Raw genomic sequence first — 25,080 nt, 5'->3', positions numbered from 1 at the left:
ACATGCTTGTTCCGCCATTAAGCGTGACACCTGCCATCAGGAGCGCTTAGAATGGATACAGGACGGGAAAGGAGGAGAAGTCACATATGAAACCACGCTGTACCCAGAAGGCTGCGAGGCATGTACCAGAGTAGACCCTGGAAGGTGGACGTGCTTACGTTCTTTGATTTGGAGGATTTCAGTTGTTGCTTTTGGGTGGCCAGAATAAATATGTATATCCTCCCTTCGTCATTTTGTTGTGTTCTTTTAATCGCAATTTTATGAACATTCAGTAAGGCTTGGTTGATAGACTTGTCCATAGTCACGGTATTTCAGTAAAAGAATATATTGAGTTTTACGATGTTGTCCTAAATGTACCTACATAAATGCATAAAAGTCATTTGTAAGTGACTCAAGTGAGTTTCTTTAACCAACTCAACCCTAGCGTCTTTATTGTGGGCATACACATCTAGCAAAAATAGGACAACAGCAAATTATGTTTAAGTTTGGATGTACAAGCTCACAAAGTGTTTTTTTCGCTGTTTGACATATGACGTATGTAGGATTTAAGTAGTCATTCAATCAAACATATCAACAATGGAAATTAGATCTGTGGTGGCACGAGTAAAACCTGTTCTACTCAGCAGCTGCATTCTTGAAATGCCTTCACTGAAATGTCTGCTCTTAGTGTACTATTGATGTATGAAGAGAAATGTAGTGACACAAGTGTAAAAACCATTCAAAATACAGCCTGTGGTTATGCCAGCATAAGATGGGATGGAAATCTGTAACCTGAAACCTATAAGCCTTGCTGCGCCTGTCAAGCAGTGTTACCAGATTTTGTGAGAGAAATAAGCAGGTCTATGAACACAAGCCAAAAAGAAGCAAAGTAGACCCCATCTAAATGAGTCAATATAGCATCAAAATTAGCTTGGGGAGGCCTGGGCCATGGCTCAGTGGTCCAGACACTTTAGCTGGTAATCCAGTCTGGCAGTCTGCCGATCCTGACAGCCTTCACTGCATGTCTTCCCCCCCATCTCTCTCCCCATTTCCTGTCAGCCTACTGTCTGTCCCTCCATAAAAAATATAAAATAAAAAATAGCGGAAATGGTTGATAGTTGTGACGTGTTGCAAGCTCGTAGATCTGCTTTTTCTGCTATTTTAAAAAAATGTTTGAAAGTGTATGGAAATGTGTGTATGCATGTATGAAAATAATTGTGATTATCTCAAATTAGGCGATTATGCAATAATTGTGACAGGCCTACTTGTCAGAGTATTTATATATTGTGGTATTGATACTTTTACTTAAATAAAGAATGAGAGTACTGTTACTGTACTTCAATGACTGAAAACGAATGCATAAATAGAAACAATAGAGCACGCACATCCACTAACTAAATGCCAGGTGATGGGCTGAGGTAAATAATAGAAAATAAAGTAAGGTCCGCACACTGGACCGAGCTCCAAAAGATTAATTTATGGTAATCTGCACAGTAACGTCATCAGATATCGTCTAGAATCTGGACAGACAGACAGACATCTATTGATCCCACAGGGGATTTTCAGTCGCCCAGAGGCAGCACAGCAGTTAAGAGTTACAGGTGCACTGGTACAGAGTATGAAAAGTACAGTCGTACAGCAATACAAGGCAAGAAAAACAATAAAGAAGCACCTACTGATAGAACAACAGTATAGTGTATACCTATGCAACTATCCTGCACTATATGCAGAAAAAACTACCCCGCCCCGGAACAAATGTGTCCATTTCAAAAAGTGACAAAAAGTGACACTGTTCACAGCGTAATCAGTACAAAAACCATACCCTAAAAGTGTCATTAGAGGTTAGATACATACATCTAATATTTATGTTATATCATCGACAATCATTATATCACTATATGGAACAAACAAGCTAAGGCTACATTCAACACGTGTCGTGGAAACACAAAGGAGTGTGAGGAGAGCTAGAGCCCTCAGCCCTGGCTGTAACCTTGGTGATAAGGAGATGATTACAGGGAGCAGAACAACTGGTGAGCAGCTCTCAGTCAGGTTTACCGTTTCAACATGATGGATTATATAACAGCTATCCGCTAAGCGGGGTCTGTGGAACCCAAGGGGTCCCTGAGGTGGTTACATTGGGGTCCCCAGCTAAATAAATCATAAAGCAATACAGAACAAAAACAAAACTCCGGATTTACCAAAGCTGCGTACTCTCAACACTACTTACGGTGCAGAATGCTATAAAACAGAAAACGATATCCATAAACTATCCACACATCATGCCTGTGAAATGCGTATATTCTGGCCCAAGACCATCTCAAACAACAACCTTCTCAACATTACCCAACAAGACAACATGCACAGTATAATCGACAAACGCAGGTGCACCTGTCCTCAGAATGGATAAGTAAGTAAAAACTGTACCACACTATACTGTACAGTACCATACTGTCTCGTACTGTGCTGTACCATACTGACAAATGCCTGTGCCCAACTGTGTGTGTGTGTGTGTGTGTGTGTGTGTGTGTGTGTGTGTGTGTGTGTGTGTGTGTGTGTGTGTAGTGAAAAGGGGAGGGGTCGTTAATGTGGAAATTGTGATGTAATTTGCATCACAGCAAATTATTGCGCAATAACAGTATGGCACACAAAAGCAATATTTGTACAGTAAATATGACAGTTGCATGGATGCAGGGTGATTTATTTATTTATGTCTGGACTGGCATGCAGTAGGTGTTGTGCATGGAGAGATGTGTATAAAGTGTTTAGGAGAAGGCGGACAACGGCGAATGTATAAACGGGCACACAGCTTTCAATTAGTGTAGCAAGATGTTAACTCCAAAAACGCATACAAAACAGAAAAAGTACAAAAATCACAGCACCATCTTTAAGCCCGATCATTTTATCAGCTCTTCGATAATATTAGATCTACGACCTCAGGACGTGTTGCGATGCCACACATAGCTTGTAGATTGAGCTTGTAGATTGAACAAAACGCAAATGTAGATACATTGTTGAGTATTATAATGGTCCTTGGCACCAACTTGAAAGGCTTAATATCACATTCAAATTGAACACACATTAAATTGGGGGTCCTTGATATGTAAACGTTTGGCATACAGGACATCATAGAATAGAATGCTGCATGTTGTACATGTATGCTCATTGCTCATATACATTTATATAAGGAAACTGTTGCTGCTGCAGGCATCTTCAGAGGAACAGCACAGGAGTTAAATGGCACTTTATCGTGTTCTGTGAGCAACAAAAGAAATAGAAGGGGGGAAAACAGAAGAAAAGAACATTCTGTCCAGGCAGATCAGGCCGTCGGCCTCTCTCACTGCACATCTTTGTGTCTGAGCGAATGGTTCACTGCCTTTTGATAATAAAATCCATGGATGGAGAAAAAAAAGACACCATTTTCTTCAGGCAATGTGTTCCATTCTACTCTGACCTCTACGTGAACAATCTTACAAAAATACTATGAATTCACGCTTGTGTATTTCTTGTAAAACATTGTTGATGGAGATGCTTTGCTGCTTTTGTCGGTTCATAGCTGGCAGAACAGGTGCAGCCAATAATGATTTAATGGCTGGATAGTTACCCATGTAAGGAGAAGTAAGTATTTTTCATGTCACACTTCATTAAAGTGATATAAAAAATATATATATAATGCTGTCATTATCTACTCAACCTAATGCCAGCATCAATGGATCAATGGATTTCCACCAAATTTGGAATGCTTGGTCATGGGCCAAGGTAGAACACATTAACACAATTAACCCAAAGACTAAAGTGGGGGAAATTTCACAAGTAGAGCATGGAATAAATAATGGCATGAATATAGTTCATTTCCACTATCCACAATCATCATTATGTGATATGAGCTGTAGATAAATTTCTTGCACCTTTTGGAACTGTAATTGGTCACCTTTGATCCTCAGTCTTGGAGAAGGCAGTTATAAAGTAAAACTAGAAATAACCCTGCAAGTTGTGCAGACGTGAAGAACCTTCACCTGTGTTTCAACTGACATGAGGGCGACCACCCGCATGTCACATGTTCACATATTCACACACAAATGTTCATGAACATTCACAACTGAACATGCGTGTTTGAGTGCATGCATGCACATGCACAAAGTCAAGACCTCAAATTATGGGTAATGTCCCTCATGTTTATTGTAATTTCTTTCATGAGTGGTGATTTGTGTCATAATGTGTTTCTCAGGTTCTCTCTCGCTCTCTCGTGTGCGCGCATGCACACGCACGCAAACACACGAATAACGAAATTAAGTGTGACAGTACTGGGTAAAGGTAGAAGAGGGTAAGATTATGTATAATCTCTGGTAGGAGATCATGCATTTGGCCCGGTGTGTCTCCATGTCTGTCCACAGATCTTGCATACTTCTAGGCCATTCAGTGTCAATGTGCAGCAGGCCAAAGACCTTAATACAAAAATATGCACCATGAAGACTACTCCATGGTGGTGGGCATGAACTTTAACCTGCCCCGCCCGGACGGCCCGATAGTGGTCCCAAACAAGTCCCACCCCTAGAAAATTTGGGACAAAATGAAAAGGTGTCAAGTAAATAGAAAGATGAATAAAAATAAAAATGGTTTATATATATACACACATATATATATATATATATATTTTTTATCCCACGATTTTATAACCCATTTTTCACCCCTGTGTCAATTATCTAAAGTGATCCTGGGCTCTACACACCCTCCGCCAACCTAGTCCCCATATATGAGGGACATGGGGAGAGCAACGGACTTGAACTCATGCTTCCTTCATGCCTGAGTGTCCAAGTTGCTCCTTTACACCTGACAGGGGGGAGTTTCCCTGGTTGGACGTAGCGCGTGGAAGGAACACGTTATTCCAACCAGTGCCTTTCCCCTCCATCAGGCGCCCCGGCTGGCCAGGGGGAGGCAGTTTAAAAAAAAATATATATATATATATATATATATATATTTACACACACACATTTGTAAAAATGTCCTCACCAACCATCACAGCTCTAATATTGAAAGTAATCAAATAAAAGTGGTCAAGTATTAGTATGAAATACAGTTCTTGTGGCGTTTCATTATCAATGACATACACTAAGTAGTCATAGTTTCAAGTGTGGCATACCTCAACGTAATAGAGAGGGGATGGACAGAGTGGATGAAGGGTTAAGGGCAAAGTTAGAGTCTATATAAGCCATACACACAGCAGAGAAAAGCTGTTAGCGGGAGCTCAGCGTACCTTAATCGATTGTGAACAGTGCTACGGAGCACAGCCAATCACAAGAGCTCCTAGAGACTTCTGTGGGTTAGGGCACTTACACGCTGTCTGCTGCCCGATCAGCGAGAGGACAGAGAGCGCACAGAGTGAAAGAGACACACAGAGAGAGAGATAGAAAAAAAAACAGATGAGGAAAAAAAGAATGAAGGAGAGGGAGAAGAGGGACTTGAATGAGAATTGGGCTTAGCCATCTCATCCTTGTGACCTTGAAAGATGCTCTTTTGTTTTTTAATGGCACGTGCGTGCGTTCGTGCGTGTGTGTGTGCAATGTAGAATGTGTATCACGTGGCATCGCTTTGTGCCATCTGTCTGTCTGATGTCTGTCTAATCATGCTTGTGTGCATGAGCATCTTTACAGATTTTCTATCAGCTATGTGTTTCTGTCCATCCTGTTACCAGCTGTCCGTTTGTCTGACATCCCATGAGCATTTTCTGGATGAGAATGACTTTGTCCATATGAACTATGTGGTTATAGGTGGTTCATAAAAAACAAGATGGTGTCTAATAACACATAATGTGGCCTGTCTATGATGCATCTATAACGTGTCTCAAAACATGGAGAAGCTGATCCCCATTGACTTTGATTACAAAAAAAAGTATAATATTTCAACAAGAAAATAAATCTCCACCAGGCTGGGTTGCCTAGCCATGCAGGGCTATATAAGTAATGGGTTGCAGTTGTCCGGACGTGAGGGAGATAGCACTTGTACAACATACTGTGCAACTTTTCACTTTTGAGGCGCCCCCATATAGGCAAAATAAAAAACAAATGTATCAATAAATTAATCAATAAAGTAAATTGTATGTGTACTATACTGTACTGAGGCTCATAATAGGAGCGTCGCCCCGCCTCATAGTCTCCGACTGTTCGACACAGCGGAGAGAAAAAGAAAGGGTTGGATGAAGTGTTTGTTCAGTGAAGACGTGCTAGTCTTCGCCGTGTCATAATAAAGCACAGAGTTTGCGTTTCACTTCGTTCAAGAAAAGGACTGGCATGATTGAATTGCAGTCACCTCGGTGTGTGTGTGTGTGTGTGTGTGTGTGTGTGTGTGTGTGTGTGTGTGTGTGTGTGTGTGTGTGTGTGCAGTATGTAACTGCCGGGAGTCCGATCGGAAGTGTCTTGTGTTGTACTGAAAATCGTGGTCAAATGGTGCCAATAGAAAGACGGGAAGCATGGTTGCCAGGTCCGTGTATTGTAAGAGAGTTATGGTGTTTTTGTTTTTAAGGAATTCACTGCGCAAAGAGCGTAGGTGACACCAGTTGTTGCTTGGAGAGAAGCGTGTTGGATAGAAGCGTGCGTAGTCTGTGTGTTGGGTCTGATTTCATTGCGTAGGATGTTAACTTCCGTAACACACCGTGTTAACTTCCATAACACAACACCAGTTCTTGGTTGTAATACACTGATGACATAAATTTTGATGTTTAATTTCCATATTTAGCGGAATTCCGACGTCATTTCTCTGTTCATTGTCAATGGCAAATCTTGAGATTTAGCGGACATTTGACCTGAATTCCCCTTTCATCGTCAATGGCAAATCTTGAGACGTGTGGGGATTAAAAAAAATCACACTTGTGTGAAGTGAGGAGCACTCTTATCATACATCACATTCCGTGCTCAGCCAATTAAATCATCACAAATATAATTCCGGTCAATCACTTTTGGTGTCTTCACTTTTCTGCCCCCACTTTTGTCTTCAATATGTAGGCCTACTTTGCTCAGCCAATCAAATCATCGCTATGGGTGATCAGCCAATCATCAGCCAATGTTTGTGTTCACACAGACCCACAAAGCTGGGCATAGGAACGCCTCTCAAAAAAAATAAGTCCAATATTAATATGAATTAAAAGATGGTACCATTTCTGACTACTCTTTGTCACAGAGGAGGGATGTAGACAGTTCAAAAACCTGCTTACCAATGACATCATCGATAGGGATTCCAAGATAATGAGACCTACAGTCTCTCTTCTTGAAAAGATGTGCACATTGAAATAGGAGGAAAAAGAATCTAGTTTAAAATGATGTTTGAAATGACCAAACCTGCCTACCGATGATGTCATTGGTCTGAACTATCCACAGCACACCTGAGACGAGTAGACAAAAGTAGACACAAATGGTAGCATGTGAGCCTGGCGTTAATCAGCCCAGGTTTGTGCCGTTAACTCCGGACAGACACTCGTAGCCCAAATTTCAATGACATTATTAAAAAAAAGTATTGAACATTGTGTTAACAAAAAAGTAGTGGAAATCGACAGTGTGCACAAGACATTTGGTGTTCATCGGTCCAGCAGTTTGTGAGATTGTCTCTTGGCTCAGATCTGAACCCACACTGAGTGCCAGTGGCTTCCATTATTCCATTATAAGGAATGTATAGAACATATGTGAACAAAAAATATTTGGATTCTAATCTACATACGCTTGGTGGTGAGACAGTGTGTACACAAGAAGTTTGGCATTGATACGTTTTTAAAAAATCAATTAAGTGGAAAACGGTAACTTCTGTGGTCTACTGAAAGCCTGCATTACACAGTGGCCCTTTTTCAACCAGGGTTGAAACGGTTCCGTTCTTTTTTCCCCGCCTGACGACGAAATAAAAAACGTTTGCTCCGAAAGATTATATATTCAAAGATTTGTGCTGCATTTTTACGATTTTTCAAAAATAGCAGACCTACAAGTTTGTAGCGTGGCACGCTATGAGCTTGTACATCTGCTATTTTTCAATAGCTGAAGTATAACATAATGCTTAGCTAAAACACCAAAAGGGGTTCCCGTCCAGAATGGGTTAATATTGAACCAGTTCCAGTGTTTCCACTGAAAAATGACTTGGTTCAGAACCCTAAAAGTTGGTTCAGAACTTGAACCAACTTGTCCGCCAGTTCCATGACAGCACCAAGGTTGGAACCTTGGTGAATCTAGAACGGAACCAGTTCTAGAACCAACCAAAGGGGCCAGTCTGGCGCTGATCAGTCTGGCGGTTTCCGAAATTAGCTCCGGACAGACAAGACCCTCTCATAGACTGCTAACTTCCTGCAAAGTCACTCCGGAAAAACACATGGACACATGGCACCGTAGGTGGTGATTGTTGAAAGGGTCATCAAATATATCTAATATCATCATGGAGGAAATTACTTTTCTGCATTCCAGGTGGCTTGCTGTCTGATGAACGCTCAGCGGGGGGGCAGTTAGGCGTTAAGTGTCTTGCTCAGGGACATACAGTGTGTAGGCGGGGCGAACCCGGTACCTTCTGATTCCCAGATATATACAGTGGGTAGGCGGGGCGACCCCGCTACCTTCTGATTCCTTCTTCTTGCACCTTGCGAGCCCTGCACAATGTTGACATTTTGGCCTGAGGGTGGTGCAAGAGGAAAGGTCCCGAGGACACTGAGCTCAGTAAGTTCCATGGAACTAGAATTAGAGATCTTACCAAAGTTTTTTAGGGGTCATCCTCCAGGAAGCAGTGAATTCCATGGCTAAACAGTGATCCTTAGTTCTCCACCACCACTAAAAGAAAAAGAAAAGAAAAGCACATCTTTTTTTATAAATCTTATGGACGTTGGGCACACACCTATCACAACAAGGGCCACAAATTAAAAGCCCTAAGCTAAACAAACCAGTAGCCGTGTACACAGAAAGCATTTCAGCGTACCAGTGCTTTCTGCCATGCATTTCTACGGTAAAGTCACGCTAGGACTAAGAGCACTCCTGTATCCTGTGTATCCAGTGTTTTTTGGCATAGCACTCAGGGCGCCTCAAGTAGAAATTAGTTCAACTTTTGGAGATCGGCATCACTTTCCTATTCAAAGGATTGGAGCAATACACCCACAAACGTCAAACATTGAGCGGAGGCATCTCGCTCAGCACATGCGGTTTGGATGATCGAACAAAAGTGGTGGTCCCCGTTTAGTTGAGTGAAGTAGGGCTGGCACTGGTGGTCGTTGTCACTGCACCGTACCCCTATGGGCTGGGGCGGCAACTATTGGGGTGGTGTTGAATGGGCGGGGTAGGATGGAGGTGCTACCGTCTTCCCAGTAGGGGTTCCTTGCAGGCAGGTGGGAATGGCCAAAATAAATTTGGAGGGAAAAAAAGAGTTAAACATAATTGGCCACTCTAAATAAAATGTAAAAAAAATATGGATGCCGATTCAGTCTGCTGGTCTATAGCTGGTTATGCATTTGTCAGATATTTCTAATAACTGTCGTCATGTGGCCATTCATTCGCTTCAGATGGAGCGATTGGAGCAATGAAAAAGACTGCTGAAAAAAAAAGTTTTAATTCTCATTTAACCTGGTTGTACAATAAAAAGGAGAAAAAACAAAACAGCTTAAATAAAAATTCTTACTGCTGTGATGGTTTTGAATTATTAACCTGCAATGGTTAAAAGCGGTATTAAAATGACAAACTGTTGAAATTAAGACACACATGGGACACCAGTCCAGACCACGAACTCACCACTGCATTGCAAGTTTCACATCCTTGTTCCATAGAAATAAAACTCACAAGGTCGCCTTCCCTCCCCCCGACCTAGACAGCATCTTCATCCTCCTCTCATCTTCGTCGTCGTATCACATCAATGGCGTCCTCTACTACCCGACCTACTACGAGACTTCCTGCCGGCCCTCCTCTTCGGGGCTCTCCTCTTGCTGGAGGCCCTCCTCCTAACTGCCCTCCGCTTAGTGGCCCTCCTCTTGGGGGCCTTCTTCCTACCACCGGCACGCCTACCAACCTTCCTCCTACCGGCCTTCTTAGCGACTGGCTTCCTACGGGCAATCATCCTAACTGACTCTTTGAAGCGCTTTGGTCCACCCCGTGCACGGTAAGCTTTCATTTGCACTTCATACCTCTGCATGAGCTGCTGAGCTTTGTTCTCAAATGGAGTCTTATCTCTTTGGCCCTGTTGGCCCCACAGTTGACCCAACTGCCTGGCAATGTCCGTGATGGCCATAGACGGGCTACTGCGCATGAGCCTAGGACGGTGCTCGGAGCTGAACAGGAAGAATGCAGAAGGTGGCCTCCTGGGGGCGTTGGGGTCCTTCATCCTCTTCTGACGTTTCGGAAGTCCTGCGGGAGGAACATAGTTTTTCATCTCGCGGTCATAACGCATCTTATCCTTCTTGGCCATTTCCTCATACTGCCTCTTCTCGTTCATGGTCATTGAATTCCACCCCTGGGCGCATTGCCTGGAGAACTGACCAAAGTTGACCCTGCCCCCTGCATTCCTACGACAGTCCTGGACGAAGAAGGCATAAGGATTCATCCTTCCACGTGGCCGGTTCTTGTCCTTCCTTGACAGACGCATTGTTGCAAAATATTAAAATTTACTTATTGAGCAATTAACTGAAAAACTTGCTGAATGATTAGTTGACAACTGTGTCCTGACTCAAGAGGTGTTTTAAGTAAAAGAAAAATCTATGACTATGACGTATCCATGACATTATGTACGATTCCATATTTGGGAAAGGTTTCAACCTGATCCGAGGGAATGTAAGTTGCTGTAAATGTTTAAAATATACATGCATGGGGCGCCTGCTGGCCAAGTGGTCCAGGCGCATGCCACATATAGGCACATATAGGCTTATGCCTGACAGCGTGTCACGACTGTCGCATGTTCGAGTCCTGTTCATGACGACCTTTGCTGCATGTCTCTGCCCTTCTCTCTCTCTCCGCTCCTCATCTTTATAAATATCCAGCAGTTACTTAGATTAGCCCCAGAAGGGCTCAAATTCACAGATTCTAGACCAGTGGTTCCCAAAAGTTTCAGCTCAACTATATAGGTCTTCACCTACGATGTTATCTCACACACACACACACACACACACACACACACACACACACACACACACACACACACACACACACACACACACACACACACACACACACACACACACACACACACACACACACACACACACACACACACACACACACACACACACACACACACACACACACACACACACACACACACACACACACACACACACACACACACACGCCCTGGTAACGTCTGTCCCAACAGCCAGGAATCTTGGTGTTGTCCTGGACAGTCAGCTCTCGTTCAAAGCTCACATCACAGCTGTCACTCGATCCTGTAGGTTCACACTCTATAACATACGACGAATTAGACCGTTCCTCACCCAGGAATCAGCCCAGCTCCTAATCCAGACAACAGTCTTGTCAAAACTCGATTATTGTAACTCCCTCCTTACTGGCCTACCAGCATGTGCACTTAAGCCTCTCCAGCTGATCCAAAATGCCACAGCTCGCTTGGTCTTCAACCAGCCAAAATTCTCACATGTCTCCCCCCTGCTCCGCTCCCTCCACTGGCTCTCGGTCGCTGCCCACACAGAATACAAAACTCTGATGCTGGCATTCAAAGCAACCAAAGGTATGGCTCCCCCATATCTTGCAAGTATGATCGAACCCTACAAACCCTCCCGCGCACTCAGATCAGCCAACGCAGGGAAGCTGGAAGTACCCTCACTAAAAACGCCGGGACAACGCTCCACACGTCCCAAACTCTTCTCCCTTCTGGCTCCAAAACTGTGGAATGCACTTCCCATTGCAGTCAGAACTGCAGCATCACTCCCAATCTTCCGCCGTAGTCTGAAAACCCACCTTTTCAGACTCCATCATGGCCCATAGCACTTACCCCACCCCCTTAGATAGCATTTCTGTAGACTTAGATAGCATTTGATACAGACTTATAGCATGTTATGTAGACAGCACTATAATTGCATTGTTATGTAGACAGCACTATAATTGCATTGTATGTACTAGTCATAGCACGTCATAGTACATATGTATAGCATAGTAGTATAGATGTATAGTTTATATGTATAGCTTCATTATATAGATATTCCACTGTTACTTTCTTAGCTTACGCATGTTTCTTGATAAATGTTTTTATGTGATGTATTCCCATGCTTTTTTGTTCTTGCTTAATGTAAGTCGCTCTGGATTAAGAGCGTCTGCTAAATGCCTAAATTGTAAATTGTAAATTGTAAATTGTAAATTGTACACACACACACACACACACACTCTTAAGATAGAACTTTTGGGTTGAGTTAAATATTTTTTATAAAGCATAAATTGGAGCATAGATATCCGTGTAACATAGTTAAGCCACGTCAGGGCTCTGTCTCTTTTCATTCCCTGTAAGCATGAGAATTTTACAATCAAGTGATATGCCAAATAGAATTACAGGGAATTAATTAGGACCCCAAAGTGGAATATATAGAAACGGAGAAACAGAGCCCACAGGAGGATGCTGGCGAGGTGGTGGGATTGCTAAACTATATATAAATGACCACCAGAGAGACGGGTGGCAGCCGGAAAGTAGACGGCACCCGGGAGCAGTATGGGTTGGCACCCCAGCCTGTGTCTTCCGTGAGGAAGAAGCCCAACAATCCCACGGTGAGGCCTTTAGGAGGGCCATTCAAGCCTCAAACAGAGCCTGCGGCACCACCAAGGGCAAGGTGGAGCCTGCGGAACGGTTGCGGCTCGAGAATCCACCATTCCTGAATAAAGTGCCTGGTGCTGGGAGTCTGGTGCAACACACAGGGCCTGACCTGGTGAGAGCAGGAGTGGACCTGGTGAGACGCAGGAGGGGCCCGAACAGGAGTCAACCCACAGAGCCTAGTCGACCTTCGATTACGTTTTTGATGATCGACACTTCGAAGGGGGGGGGGGGGTGTTGCGCGATGCGAGGCGCGCGATGCGAGGCGCGCGATGCGAGGCGCGCGATGCGAGCAGTGGCTCTTTGGTTTAAACAACGCTATAGCGGAGAGACAGGCATGCTTGAATTGGTATCATTTATTTTAAACGATAAGCCTTCATGAAAGCAGTGACGCACAAATAATTAGGCTTAATAAAACATCCGACCGTAACAAGTCAACTGCCTGACACAGGCATTACCTCTCAAATAAAAAATATATATAATCCAGAAAATGTAGGGATTTAGCTACTCTTCCGATTGAAACTCAGATGTTAAAACACCAAAAAAAGCACCACCCAACCGTAAGATGAATGCAACTCTTAAATCAATCAAACCCTCTAGGCTCTCTCTGGAACAAAAAACTTAAGGTAAGGCTTTTTACAAAAGTTGTGGGGCATCTTATAAACTGGGTGGGGGGGGGCGCGAGACGAGCAGTGACGCTGACGCACAATGAATTAGGCTTAAAATAAAACAGCGATATAGCTGCAGAAGATAGAGAGGAGCGCATATTGGATTGGTCTTTTATTTAACAATTAAACAGCGCCTGAAACAGGCATTAACTCTCCATCAAATAAAAAAATATATAATACAAACTCCGTCAATTGTATAAACGAACGGTAACATGAATGAACTCTTCAAGGCTGCCTGACACTTGTCAGAAATAAAATCAACCACGGTTGATTTGATTGATCATAAAGTTAATGTGACTGTGAGTGTGCGTATGGGAAAAAATATATAAACTTCACAGATTATAGATCACTTGGAATTATAACAATCTGTTGAGTATTGCCTGAATAATGCCACTAGTGAAATCCCATTTCTTTTATCGACATGCGATGCCGATGGAGAAATCCCACATAGTTAAATTACCTCAGTCATGCTGCATGCGCTGTTGGTCGATGAAGAATTATAATCCAAGGTTTGTCAATCATATTATGGTTTATGGTTGAAAGTAAACCATAATAAGTAAACTTTAAGAAGAGATCTGCAGTCATTGTGCTGCAGACTGCAGCTCCGCTTGCCAATTGAGTTGACATTTGCGCAACTTCACTGCATGGCATTACAGTAATTATAGTTATTTGCCAGCACCTGCTCCAATATAGGCCTAAATCAAACTTTATTTATATAGCACATTTAAAACAATAGAAGCTGACCAAAGTGCTGTAGGCCGCCCTACAGGCTGAAACAAGTAGGACGCGCAAACGCGGGAAGCGAACGCAGCTCGTTTGTGTGTGTGTGGGTGTGTGCGTGCTACAGCTGCGCCCTCTGGTGGCGGGCGGGTGGTGTCACAGCGGGACAGACAGACAGACACACACACAGACACGATCTGCAGGGTCTCATAGTTAGTGCTCTTTGCATTCGCAACAAGTGGAGCATCACCATCGGCGCACAAAAAATAACATAATTAAAAGAAAAAACACAGGCAAATAGTATAGGCTACATAATTACAATAATACGATCAGGTGCAATTAAATGCCAAAGAGAAAAGGTGTTTTGGTCTGGGTCTGTAGGAGCTGCTCTGCTGCATGGGAGTTCACAGTGATGGCACAGGTCAGTCTTCAGACAAGAAAAAAAAAAAGATATCGCTGGCAACGGCAAAATCAATTCTCCGCATCGCCAAAATAAATCTATAGGCCTAGTTTCATTCGTGCCATTATACTCAGCCAATATGCACAACGCAGCGCATGAGATTGCAGATCTTTGAATTTTCGGTGCGCGCACTTACCATGTGAATCCAAGCAGGTCCTCACAAGTATAATGTACACCGCCAGGCTCCACAAGGTTCTCAGCGCAACAATGGCGCATCGATAAAAGTTGAGATTTAGCTACTCTTCCGATTGAAACTCAGATGTTAAAACACCAAAAAAAGCACCACCCAACCGTAAGATGAATGCAACTCTTAAATCAATCAAACCCTCTAGGCTCTCTCTGGAACAAAAAACTTAAGGTAAGGCTTTTTACAAAAGTTGTGGGGCATCTTATAAACTGGGTGGGGGGGGCGCGAGACGAGCAGTGACGCTGACGCACAATGAATTAGGCTTAAAATAAAACAGCGATATAGCTGCAGAAGATAGAGAGGAGCGCATATTGGATTGGTCTTTTATTTAACAATTAAACAGCGCCTGAAACAGGCATTAACTCTCCATCAAATAAAAAAATATATAATACAAACTCCGTCAATTGTATAAACGAACGGTAACATGAATGAACTCTTCAAGGCTGCCTGACACTTGTCAGAAATAAAATCAACCACGGTTGATTTGATTGATCATAAAGTTAATGTGACTGTGAGTGTGCGTATGGGAAAAAATATATAAACTTCACAGATTATAGATCACTTGGAATTATAACAATCTGTTGAGTATTGCCTGAATAATGCCACTAGTGAAATCCCATTTCTTTTATCGACATGCGATGCCGATGGAGAAATCCCACATAGTTAAATTACCTCAGTCATGCTGCATGCGCTGTTGGTCGATGAAGAATTATAATCCAAGGTTTGTCAATCATATTATGGTTTATGGTTGAAAGTAAACCATAATAAGTAAACTTTAAGAAGAGATCTGCAGTCATTGTGCTGCAGACTGCAGCTCCGCTTGCCAATTGAGTTGACATTTGCGCAACTTCACTGCATGGCATTACAGTAATTATAGTTATTTGCCAGCACCTGCTCCAATATAGGCCTAAATCAAACTTTATTTATATAGCACATTTAAAACAATAGAAGCTGACCAAAGTGCTGTAGGCCTACAGGCTGAAACAAGTAGGACGCGCAAACGCGGGAAGCGAACGCAGCTCGTTTGTGTGTGTGTGGGTGTGTGCGTGTGCGTGCTACAGCTGCGCCCTCTGGTGGCGGGCGGGTGGTGTCACAGCGGGACAGACAGACAGACACACACACAGACACGATCTGCAGGGTCTCATAGTTAGTGCTCTTTGCATTCGCAACAAGTGGAGCATCACCATCGGCGCACAAAAAATAACATAATTAAAAGAAAAAACACAGGCAAATAGTATAGGCTACATAATTACAATAATACGATCAGGTGCAATTAAATGCCAAAGAGAAAAGGTGTTTTGGTCTGGGTCTGTAGGAGCTGCTCTGCTGCATGGGAGTTCACAGTGATGGCACAGGTCAGTCTTCAGACAAGAAAAAAAAAAAGATATCGCTGGCAACGGCAAAATCAATTCTCCGCATCGCCAAAATAAATCTATAGGCCTAGTTTCATTCGTGCCATTATACTCAGCCAATATGCACAACGCAGCGCATGAGATTGCAGATCTTTGAATTTTCGGTGCGCGCACTTACCATGTGAATCCAAGCAGGTCCTCACAAGTATAATGTACACCGCCAGGCTCCACAAGGTTCTCAGCGCAACAATGGCGCATCGATAAAAGTTGAGATTTTATAGTGGCATTATTCAGGCAATACTCAACAGATTGTTATAATTCCAAGTGATCTATAATCTGTGAAGTTTATATTTTCATTGGGGTGTAAGTAATGTTTTTATATGACTTATCAAACATGGTAGCCTATATTTAATGTCCACTGAGCTGTGGTGCGCTTGCCTACACTCTCAATTAGGGATTTTCCCAGCGGTCATTTTCACTCTCGTGTAGCCTACAAACTTTATTCAAATAGGGTATTTTAAAATGCAACCACACTTTCGATTTATTTTTCCTGGCTCCTGGGACTGCAGCTGCACTGTTCAGTTGACTTCCTTGTTTTTAACACGGGGAAAGAGGAGGCGTTGCGAGGTGCTGCGAGGCGCAAGCATGGCTCGCGGACCAAATGGGGCCGTCTCGCGGACCAAAAGCGTCCGCTGTTTTTAATGACTATTCGATTCAAAATTTAAAAATCGATTCCCGTGCGTATCGATTGAACGTTGATTAATCGATTTTTTGGGGTCAGCCCTAACGCGCCAGAATAGTACCTCCCAGTCACGGCAGAGTAGTTCAGGAGGAACGGATTGTGTGGCCCTGGTTCTTCCCTAATGGGACTGATCGAGGGTAGCTACTGGGACGTAAATCGGGACCCTGATGACCTCGGGATACATCATTGAGGATACGTCCCAGGTGCATCCATGTATATATATATATTATATATATATTATACAACCACCCCTTTTCTGTATCCCCGTCTCATTGTGCTTTATTGTTGTTGCTAAAATGTCTGGTTGCTCCAGACGAGGTGAGGGATCCCATTAGTTCCCCTTGACTGAGTTCACTTGTTAGGGAACCATTTCACCATAATCACAAGAGGGAATAAAAGATGGGGCTGTGAGATTGAGACATCAGTCTGCGGGCCTGATAACGGGAGGAGAGAAGGTGGCATGAACTGTGGGAGAGAGCAGTAGGAGGAGGTGGGGGGGGGGGGGTAAGAATCCTCTACTCAAACATATCACCCCAAGTTTGATATGCGTTAAGCCATGGACCGCATTTCATCAAAAGGTCCTGGAAGCCCCTCAAGGACCTCCTGCGGGTCCCCGGACCCCACATTGAGAACCAGTGCTGCACTTCATTCATCTTAGAGCAGTGATTCCCTAGCCTCGCGTTGCGATACTAATATGAGATTGCAAGTTGGTCCCCAAATAAAATAATTGACAAGAAATTTTAGATTGTATTGATAATGGCATTCATAAATAATAACTTTAAATGTAAAATTAATGTAAACAATGTCATGACAAATGACTTTGAGACTGCGCTATCCAAGCCGGAAACCAATCGATTGCTTGATCTTTATTAATAAACTCGCTTTCCAATAAACAAACAAAATAATGCAACTTAAAATATTTTAACAAACATGCAGGTTGCCCACTCGGGTGGTCAGATGGTTGTGCCACGAACGCATTCACCATCAATATGTTCAAGTGGGAATTAACCACTGTCTTACAGGATTTAACTTTAATTCGGTTGCCTTCTGGATGTACTGCAGGCTGACAGCCTATAAATTACTTAGCCAATTACTCAACTGCAGTCACAGTCACAACCTCACTAGCTTTATGCGAGTCTCTGACACTGGAGCTAATAGGGGACACCAAGGTCCCTGGCCTGGACATATAGGGGCCGTTGAAAACACCATGGTTTAAATATATGTTGCGTTTGTGTAATAAATATTAGGGCCCTAATGTGATATACTACTGCCATGCCTCTTTGACTGCTAGTATGAGCAGATTCTTTTTTTTTTAATGTTTTTTTGTGGCTTTCGCCTTTATTTTATGTTTTTTATGGAGGGACAGACAGTAGGCTGACAGGAAATGGGGAGAGATATGGGGGGGAAGACATGCAGTAAAGGCCGTCGAGATCGGGAGTCAAACCCGCGGCACACTGCCAGACTGGATTACCAGCCAAGGTGCCTGGACCGCTGAGCCACAGCCCAGGCCAGTATGAGCATATTCATGCCAAGTTCAAATATGGGCTATGACAATGGCTATGATTGTGGAATGTTGTATGTTCAGTGGAATATCTGTGTCGCGGTCGGGTGGAAGCCTTGAATACACTAAGTATGTCCAAAACCGTTACTTGGGGGGGGGGAAAAATGGAAAAAACAACCCATGTTCCAATGGATCCGGTGTAGTTATTATCTATAATTCTATATTTGAGAGAATTCTGCCTGTGTTCACAATCGGGTGGCCAAGTCACAGACGGTGACGTATGCAGAGTATGCGGAAGTGCCGTTTACACCTGTGCTCTGACATCACTCACGTTACCTCTGCGTGATGCGATGGAGCAAAACAACGCACGCACTTGGCTTCTCCTCTCAGTGCTACTTATATATTTACTCTGTTGCACCACTCTACGGAACAATATCAACACGGTAAGTGAGCAATGTGTGTGTCTCTCACTCGGATCGCTGCGCCACGAACATGTGCCGTTAGACACGAAGACACGGCGCAGGTGGGTCGAGCGCCTAGTTTGGTCAAGCTCTCATTAATACTTTACTTTACTTTGGTTCAATATTTATAAAAACCAACAGACAGAATTAACCACTTTCACTTCCAAAATGTTTCAGAAACAGTGAAAATAGCACAAGCTTGAAATATTGGTTCTTTTTTTGTACTTTTGCGTGACACTTTTGTACATTGATTTTAGTAAATCAATGCGGCTCAATCTGGCATGCTTGCCAGAATACCTCTTTTCTAATTATTTTAACCCTGTTTAATCTGGCATGCTTGCCAGAATACCTCTTTTCTAATTATTTTAACCCTGTTGCACACAATCTACGAGGCTACACAGATTGCAAGATTACAGTCAAGTATTATCTATAATATTACAGCATCACAGCATCAACCACTTAAAGCTCTATATTTAGTAAACTGTACATGAGTTGCCTCTGTACAAGGTGTGCTCTTTTCCCCCAAAATAGCCAATTTACAAGCACACAATGTACCATGTACCGGCTGTGTTGGCTATGTTTTCTACCGGATGCTAGAGTTAAAGATTTGTTTTAATTTGTTTCCTAAAAAAAAAAAAGTACAAAACAAAAAAAGCCTGAACAGGTCGAATGAAACTGCTTCAATTGGCAGTGCAGTTCTGGTCAAGGGCAAGCGGTCAATAGCTAGAGCTGCTCCTTTAAATGGCGGTTGTCTAGGAAACAGGTGCAGAAATGCAGGGATTTGGATGATGACTGAGTGAGTAACCTGGGAGCCAGTATTTAGCACAGTGGCTTCACAACACATTTTCATGTCAAGGACCCCCAAATTGATACATATTTTTGGCCATGGACCATCTAAAAAGGATTTTGTGCCAGGGCAGGGACCCCGATAAGAGAAGAATTGTGTACATGTCTTAATTATTCCAGATACTGTACCTTTTTTTTTTTTAAGCTTTACAAGCTGCCCATTTTTGAATAGCCAAATTCAACTGGATTTTGATTCCATTTCCTTGGGACCACCTGGAACCTTGCTCAAGGGACCCAGACCCCACTTTGGGAACCACTGGTTTAGCAACCCCCTTTCGAACAACAACCTGCCCAGAGAATGTCACCCACCATAGCCTCGCTGCTCCACTGGAGCGGTGCAAGTGGCACACTGTGTTTATAGACCATGAAAAGCAAACAGTAGCAACAAACAGACCTGCTAACGTGATGTTCTGTCAGGCTCTTTACCTGTAGCATAATTAAAGGAGAAGCACCGTCTACTACAACAACCTTACAACATCCACATAGGGCAAATAGTTTCACTTGAGTGGATCTTTTATGGGTCAATGCGGTCACTGCGGTCACTTCTGGCATGAAATGTGTATGTGTATAGGCTACTTGTTTTATCTGTTATGCAGACTATATTATAATGTAGTATTTAGATCCATTATGTTTCATTGTGTTGAGAATATTCCAGTTTGACCTTAAAGGCACAACATTCACTGGTACATGAAATAACTTGGAAAACATGAGAATACAGAAACAGACTATTGACCTCACCCTAGACTGAATGAAAACGTTCACCTTTCTAGTTGTCAGTGTCCTTGCCTTCTGGTTTTCACAATTCACTACTGCCCCCTGGTGTCCAAAACAGATATTACTGTTACAATTTACTAGGGATAGTTACTGCATGGTAGTTAATAATGCATGGTAGTTAATAATATAATAATGTCCAACATATTATTAACTAAGATAAACATTTTAAATAACATTGATAGTGCTGCATGAGTAAATAGCATCTAGGAACCCATCAAAGCTAAAGCATCAGCAACCCATAAGCACTTTAAAGATCTGAAACCTGCTTGGAAGTATTACAGGGTTTCTTCTTTTAACGGTCAACAGACATTGGTGAGAAAATCTGCTAATATGAGCTAGCTCCGAAAGGCTCTTATCTGATGTCAAGTAGCCTATACGTAAAGATGCCATTGTCAGCTTATATGACAGACAGTGTCTAGTTAGTCCACCTCTCCAACATCTCACTGCTATGCTATTCCCCTGTCACTCACACATGTCACATAACAGCTGTGTAATTACAAATTATTAAGTGTAACGGTGTAGCCCAGCCTGAGGTCAAAGGGAAGTGAATGCAAAGGAATAGCCCTGCCAGCTCATAAGCCTAATATCTCCCCTGGCCAAGGGGGTATTCACCTTCAAGATTAAAGGGTTTTTGAAAGTAATTTGTCTCTCACTTATACACGTACATGCAGCAAAATGTTGGCATTCTAGGCTCCCTTTGGATGTAGGTTAGAAACTTGGCTTCACACACGGGTGTTACATTTGTGCCGGTTTGGGTTTCACTGTGAGTTGAGGTGAGAAGGGGATGTGGGGTAACTGCGTAGACCTGCCTGAAGCTCATAAGCCCGATATCTCCCCAGGCCAAGGAGGTGATTCCCCTTGGAGCTGACTTGTTCTGACATTCTATATGTTCATCCTTCCCCCCCCCCCCATGCCATGCCAAAGCACCAGCTCTCGCCCAGCAGTCTGCTGTCACCCAGGTGGATATGTTGATCTGACCCCCATTCTAAAGCGCCAGCACTCGCCCAGCAGTCTGCTGTCACCCAGGCGGATATGTTGATCTGACCCCCATTCTAAAGCGCCAGCACTCGCCCAGCAGTCTGCTGTCACCCAGGCGGATTCGTGCACGCTTCTCGCCCTACCACACCCTTTAGGGCCAGGTCGCTTCTCACCCTCAGGCGTCTTACTGGTATAGATACTAGGTGCACCCTAAATCCTAATTCACTGTTTCTCAACGTCGGGTGATGGGTCCGGGGACCACAAGGGGTCCAAATGCACTCTTTTGAGTCTGTATCTCTGAGAGTGTACAAATGGAAGTTTTGAATTGGAACTAAATGATTTAATTAAGTATTTCTACACTCTCAGAATTTTACAGTGTAGATCGGGGACCCATAGACACATAGGTGGGTCCGTGGGTCAAACTGGGGGTCCTTGAAATGAAAAGGGTTGAGAATCACTGCCTAATTCATACTTTGTTGCACGATGCTGGTGGCACGTGCAGAAATGAACGAACGAGCAGACATTACCACTTCCCAGTGACTGAGCGGTGACATGCTGTACTGTACAGAACGTAGTGCTGGTGTTCAGATAGCCTGGAGCTACGACTTGGATGAGGACCTTTCAAATCCAATCGCGTGGCCCGGTCCCCATCTCGGCCGGTCCCAGAACCAGCCACCACATCAGGGCAGATAACGTGCTTCGCTAAAGGTTACGACTCACTGTGACATTTCTGTAGAAAGCAAGCAATCCTGCATTCCTGAATGTATACGAGTGTGTGTGTGTGTGTGTGTGTGTGTGTGTGTGTGTGTGTGTGTGTGTGTGTGTGTGTGTGTAGGCATTTAGAACTCTGATAATGCGTGCTTTGCAAAGGGTTCTGAAATAAAGAGCAAGATAGAAGCAATGGACAGTCGATTAAGATAGTGAAATAGAGAGTATGAATTCCATTATGGAACAGTCTGCCTTTATGAATTTTAAGTTCAAACCATTACATTTATATTATCATAGACATTAGACAAGAACATTAAGTGTCAGCAAATGACAGACTTCCCCCCACACTTCTGACTTATTTTATAAACAGATTTAATTGAAATAAGTTATAACCCATGAAACTACCTATAACCTATGAAATCTACTATGCCTTTTTCCATTGCAGAGACAAGTTAATTATTTTCTCTTGGAAATATATTTTGCGATATATTTTGGGAAGGAGGCTAAGGAGCTGTAAGTTCATTGCCAACTGAACTTAACAATAAAATAAAACTAGAAAATTGTCGTCGCCAAGTACTGTATGTTGAAGATGTATTGAGCCACATGACGTCACAGGGGGCGGAATAATAAAACCAAAACATTATGTAAACTATTTCTCTACAGTATACTCCAAGTTTAGACCAGTTCATTTCAACGTATAAACGTCGTACACACACACACACACACACACACACACACACACACACACACACACACACACACACACACACACACACACACACACACACACACACACACACACACACACACACACACACACACACACACACACACACACACACACACACACACACACACACACACACACACACACAATTATCTATTTTTATGATGAATTCCTGTTCTGCTCTTTAACTATATAGAAGTGTCTATTTGTACGTCTCTAAATGTTTTGATGAATTGAACATGGTGGACCCTCTTGTAAACAAGTGTAATGCTTAATTGGGTCGTCCACTCACAGTTAACAGTCTTTGAGTTTGTGCTTGAAATGTACTGTAATTCTGCAAACTGTTAATAAATATTTCAATCAATCAAATTGATAATATTGATACATGAGACTAGATATCTGGGATTCTGGTCGTTAGAATATCGTGATATGTCATGATGAGAGCAATTCAATTCATTGTCAACCTTATCTAAGTACGGTAGCCTCACTAATGCTCATTAATATAATGAGCACTAGATAGAAATGGTATCATTGCGACAGTAGGCATAGGTCGCAGATTACTATGAAAACCTGCAAAACCAGTCAGTCCGTCAGTCAGTCCGTCCGTCACACCACCATATATGGCCGCCAGTCCGTCACTATGCATGACACGTCACGTCACCAATGTCACCATATTTGGCCACCAGTCTTTCACGCCTTGTGACACGCCATATATGAAGATCACGACACTGACGTCATCAAACCCTGGATAGCCATACATGGAGAAGACTGGATCATCACCTAGATCTGAATATATGGAGCCGGCCAGTAACTCTACATCTGACCTAAAACCTCCATATATGGAGTTGATCCGTTTTCTGACATTCCATATGTTGATCCGCCCCCACCCATCCTTCTTCTTCAATGTCTCCCTTTTGACTGATACTTGTCCATTCAAACGCTAGACCGGCCTGCCCTACAGTTATTAGTGCAGCCGCGCCCAGCAGCCAGCTACTGTAAAACTAAAGTTCTCAACAGGCCCGAAAAGTAAAGCCCGACCCTACCTGGTCCCTCATCAAACCCTGTACACTCAAGACACTTCCCCCACTGCCACCCTTAGATCTCCATAATGATTTGAGCTGACATTCCATATGTTGATTTGACCTCATCCAACCCTGTACACTCAAGACTCTGTACGCTCCATATATGGCCAGTACAGAATTCATATGTTGATATGTTGAAATATAAAGTGATATTTTATTTTGTCATTGCATTTTGGCATGTGCAATTGTCCTCAAGTGCATGTGTGTGCATGCATTCCCATATCCGAATTACACTCAATATGGCACACCACTGTTCAACTTGCACGTCAGCACTGAAACATTTCCCAATGTATAATAATGTTCACTCTACATGCCACTGACCCCATTATCTGTTTACTTACTTAATTAATAGTCAGAGACTGCTTAACGAGGGCAAACAGAGACAGGCTGTGTGATCGGTGGCAGCCATCTTCTAGTAGACAGTTGGCCATGACGGCCATCACGTAAACACATAGCTTAACAGGCCTAATAGACAGCGTCACACACAACGTCCACTGGATCAACAACACTACAGATATGAACAGAGATGGCGTACAATGACATGGTCTCCACATTACAAGCCTGCACACAGATTAGAATCTACAGTACTATGGACACAATGAGTCAGGCACATGCAGTCACGCACACACCTTTAATCACTCATGTGTCATGTACTGTACATGCATTCAAAACCTCTCATAACACAAGGCTCCAGTGGTGGATGAATTGAGTACTCTGTAGCAATACCAGTATAACAATATCTATTTAGTATTTACAAGTAAATGTCCCACGTTCAAAATATTTTATATATTGGACTATTGATCATTAACCCCATTTGCCCTTTAGCATTATATAAAAAATCACACACGTGTGAACTGAGTGGTGCAATCCCCCCCCCCCCTCTCTCTCTCTCTCTCTCTCTCTCTCTCTCACTCTCTCTCATTAGAGACACTACCCCTCTCACTGTTTCTGGCGCCCCCTACTGCTATTATTAAGTCACATACTCATGCTCGCACAGGGGTAGACACACACAAACTCATGCTCGCACAGGGGTAGACACACACAAACAGGTACGAGGACATTGCAAGCTGGTTGTAGGAGTGGTTGCACCACTCAAAAAAAGTGGATCTACAAGCTTGCAAGTGTTGCATCACATGTTGATCTGCTAT

The 25,080-nt window shown here is 43.1% G+C and overlaps 1 protein-coding gene across 1 annotated transcript; it reads right to left on the bottom strand.

Moving 5' to 3' along the window:
* Positions 1-9,834: 9,834 nt before the first annotated feature.
* LOC310862992 (high mobility group protein B2-like) lies at positions 9,835-10,563 on the bottom strand (the record flags this gene model as incomplete). The annotated part of the gene is made up of 1 exon (XM_083771114.1): positions 9,835-10,563. One exon carries the CDS (start codon positions 10,561-10,563, stop codon positions 9,835-9,837), a length of 729 nt encoding a protein of 242 aa, XP_083627240.1.
* Between the last annotated feature and the right edge of the window lie 14,517 nt (positions 10,564-25,080).

Source organism: Protomyctophum parallelum (assembly GCF_964188405.1).
Source record: "Protomyctophum parallelum genome assembly, chromosome: 8".
NCBI classification, from domain to species: Eukaryota; Metazoa; Chordata; class Actinopteri; order Myctophiformes; family Myctophidae; genus Protomyctophum; species Protomyctophum parallelum.
The sequence above is the reverse complement of the archived record's forward strand: the minus strand, read 5'-3'. Positions and strand labels throughout refer to the sequence as shown.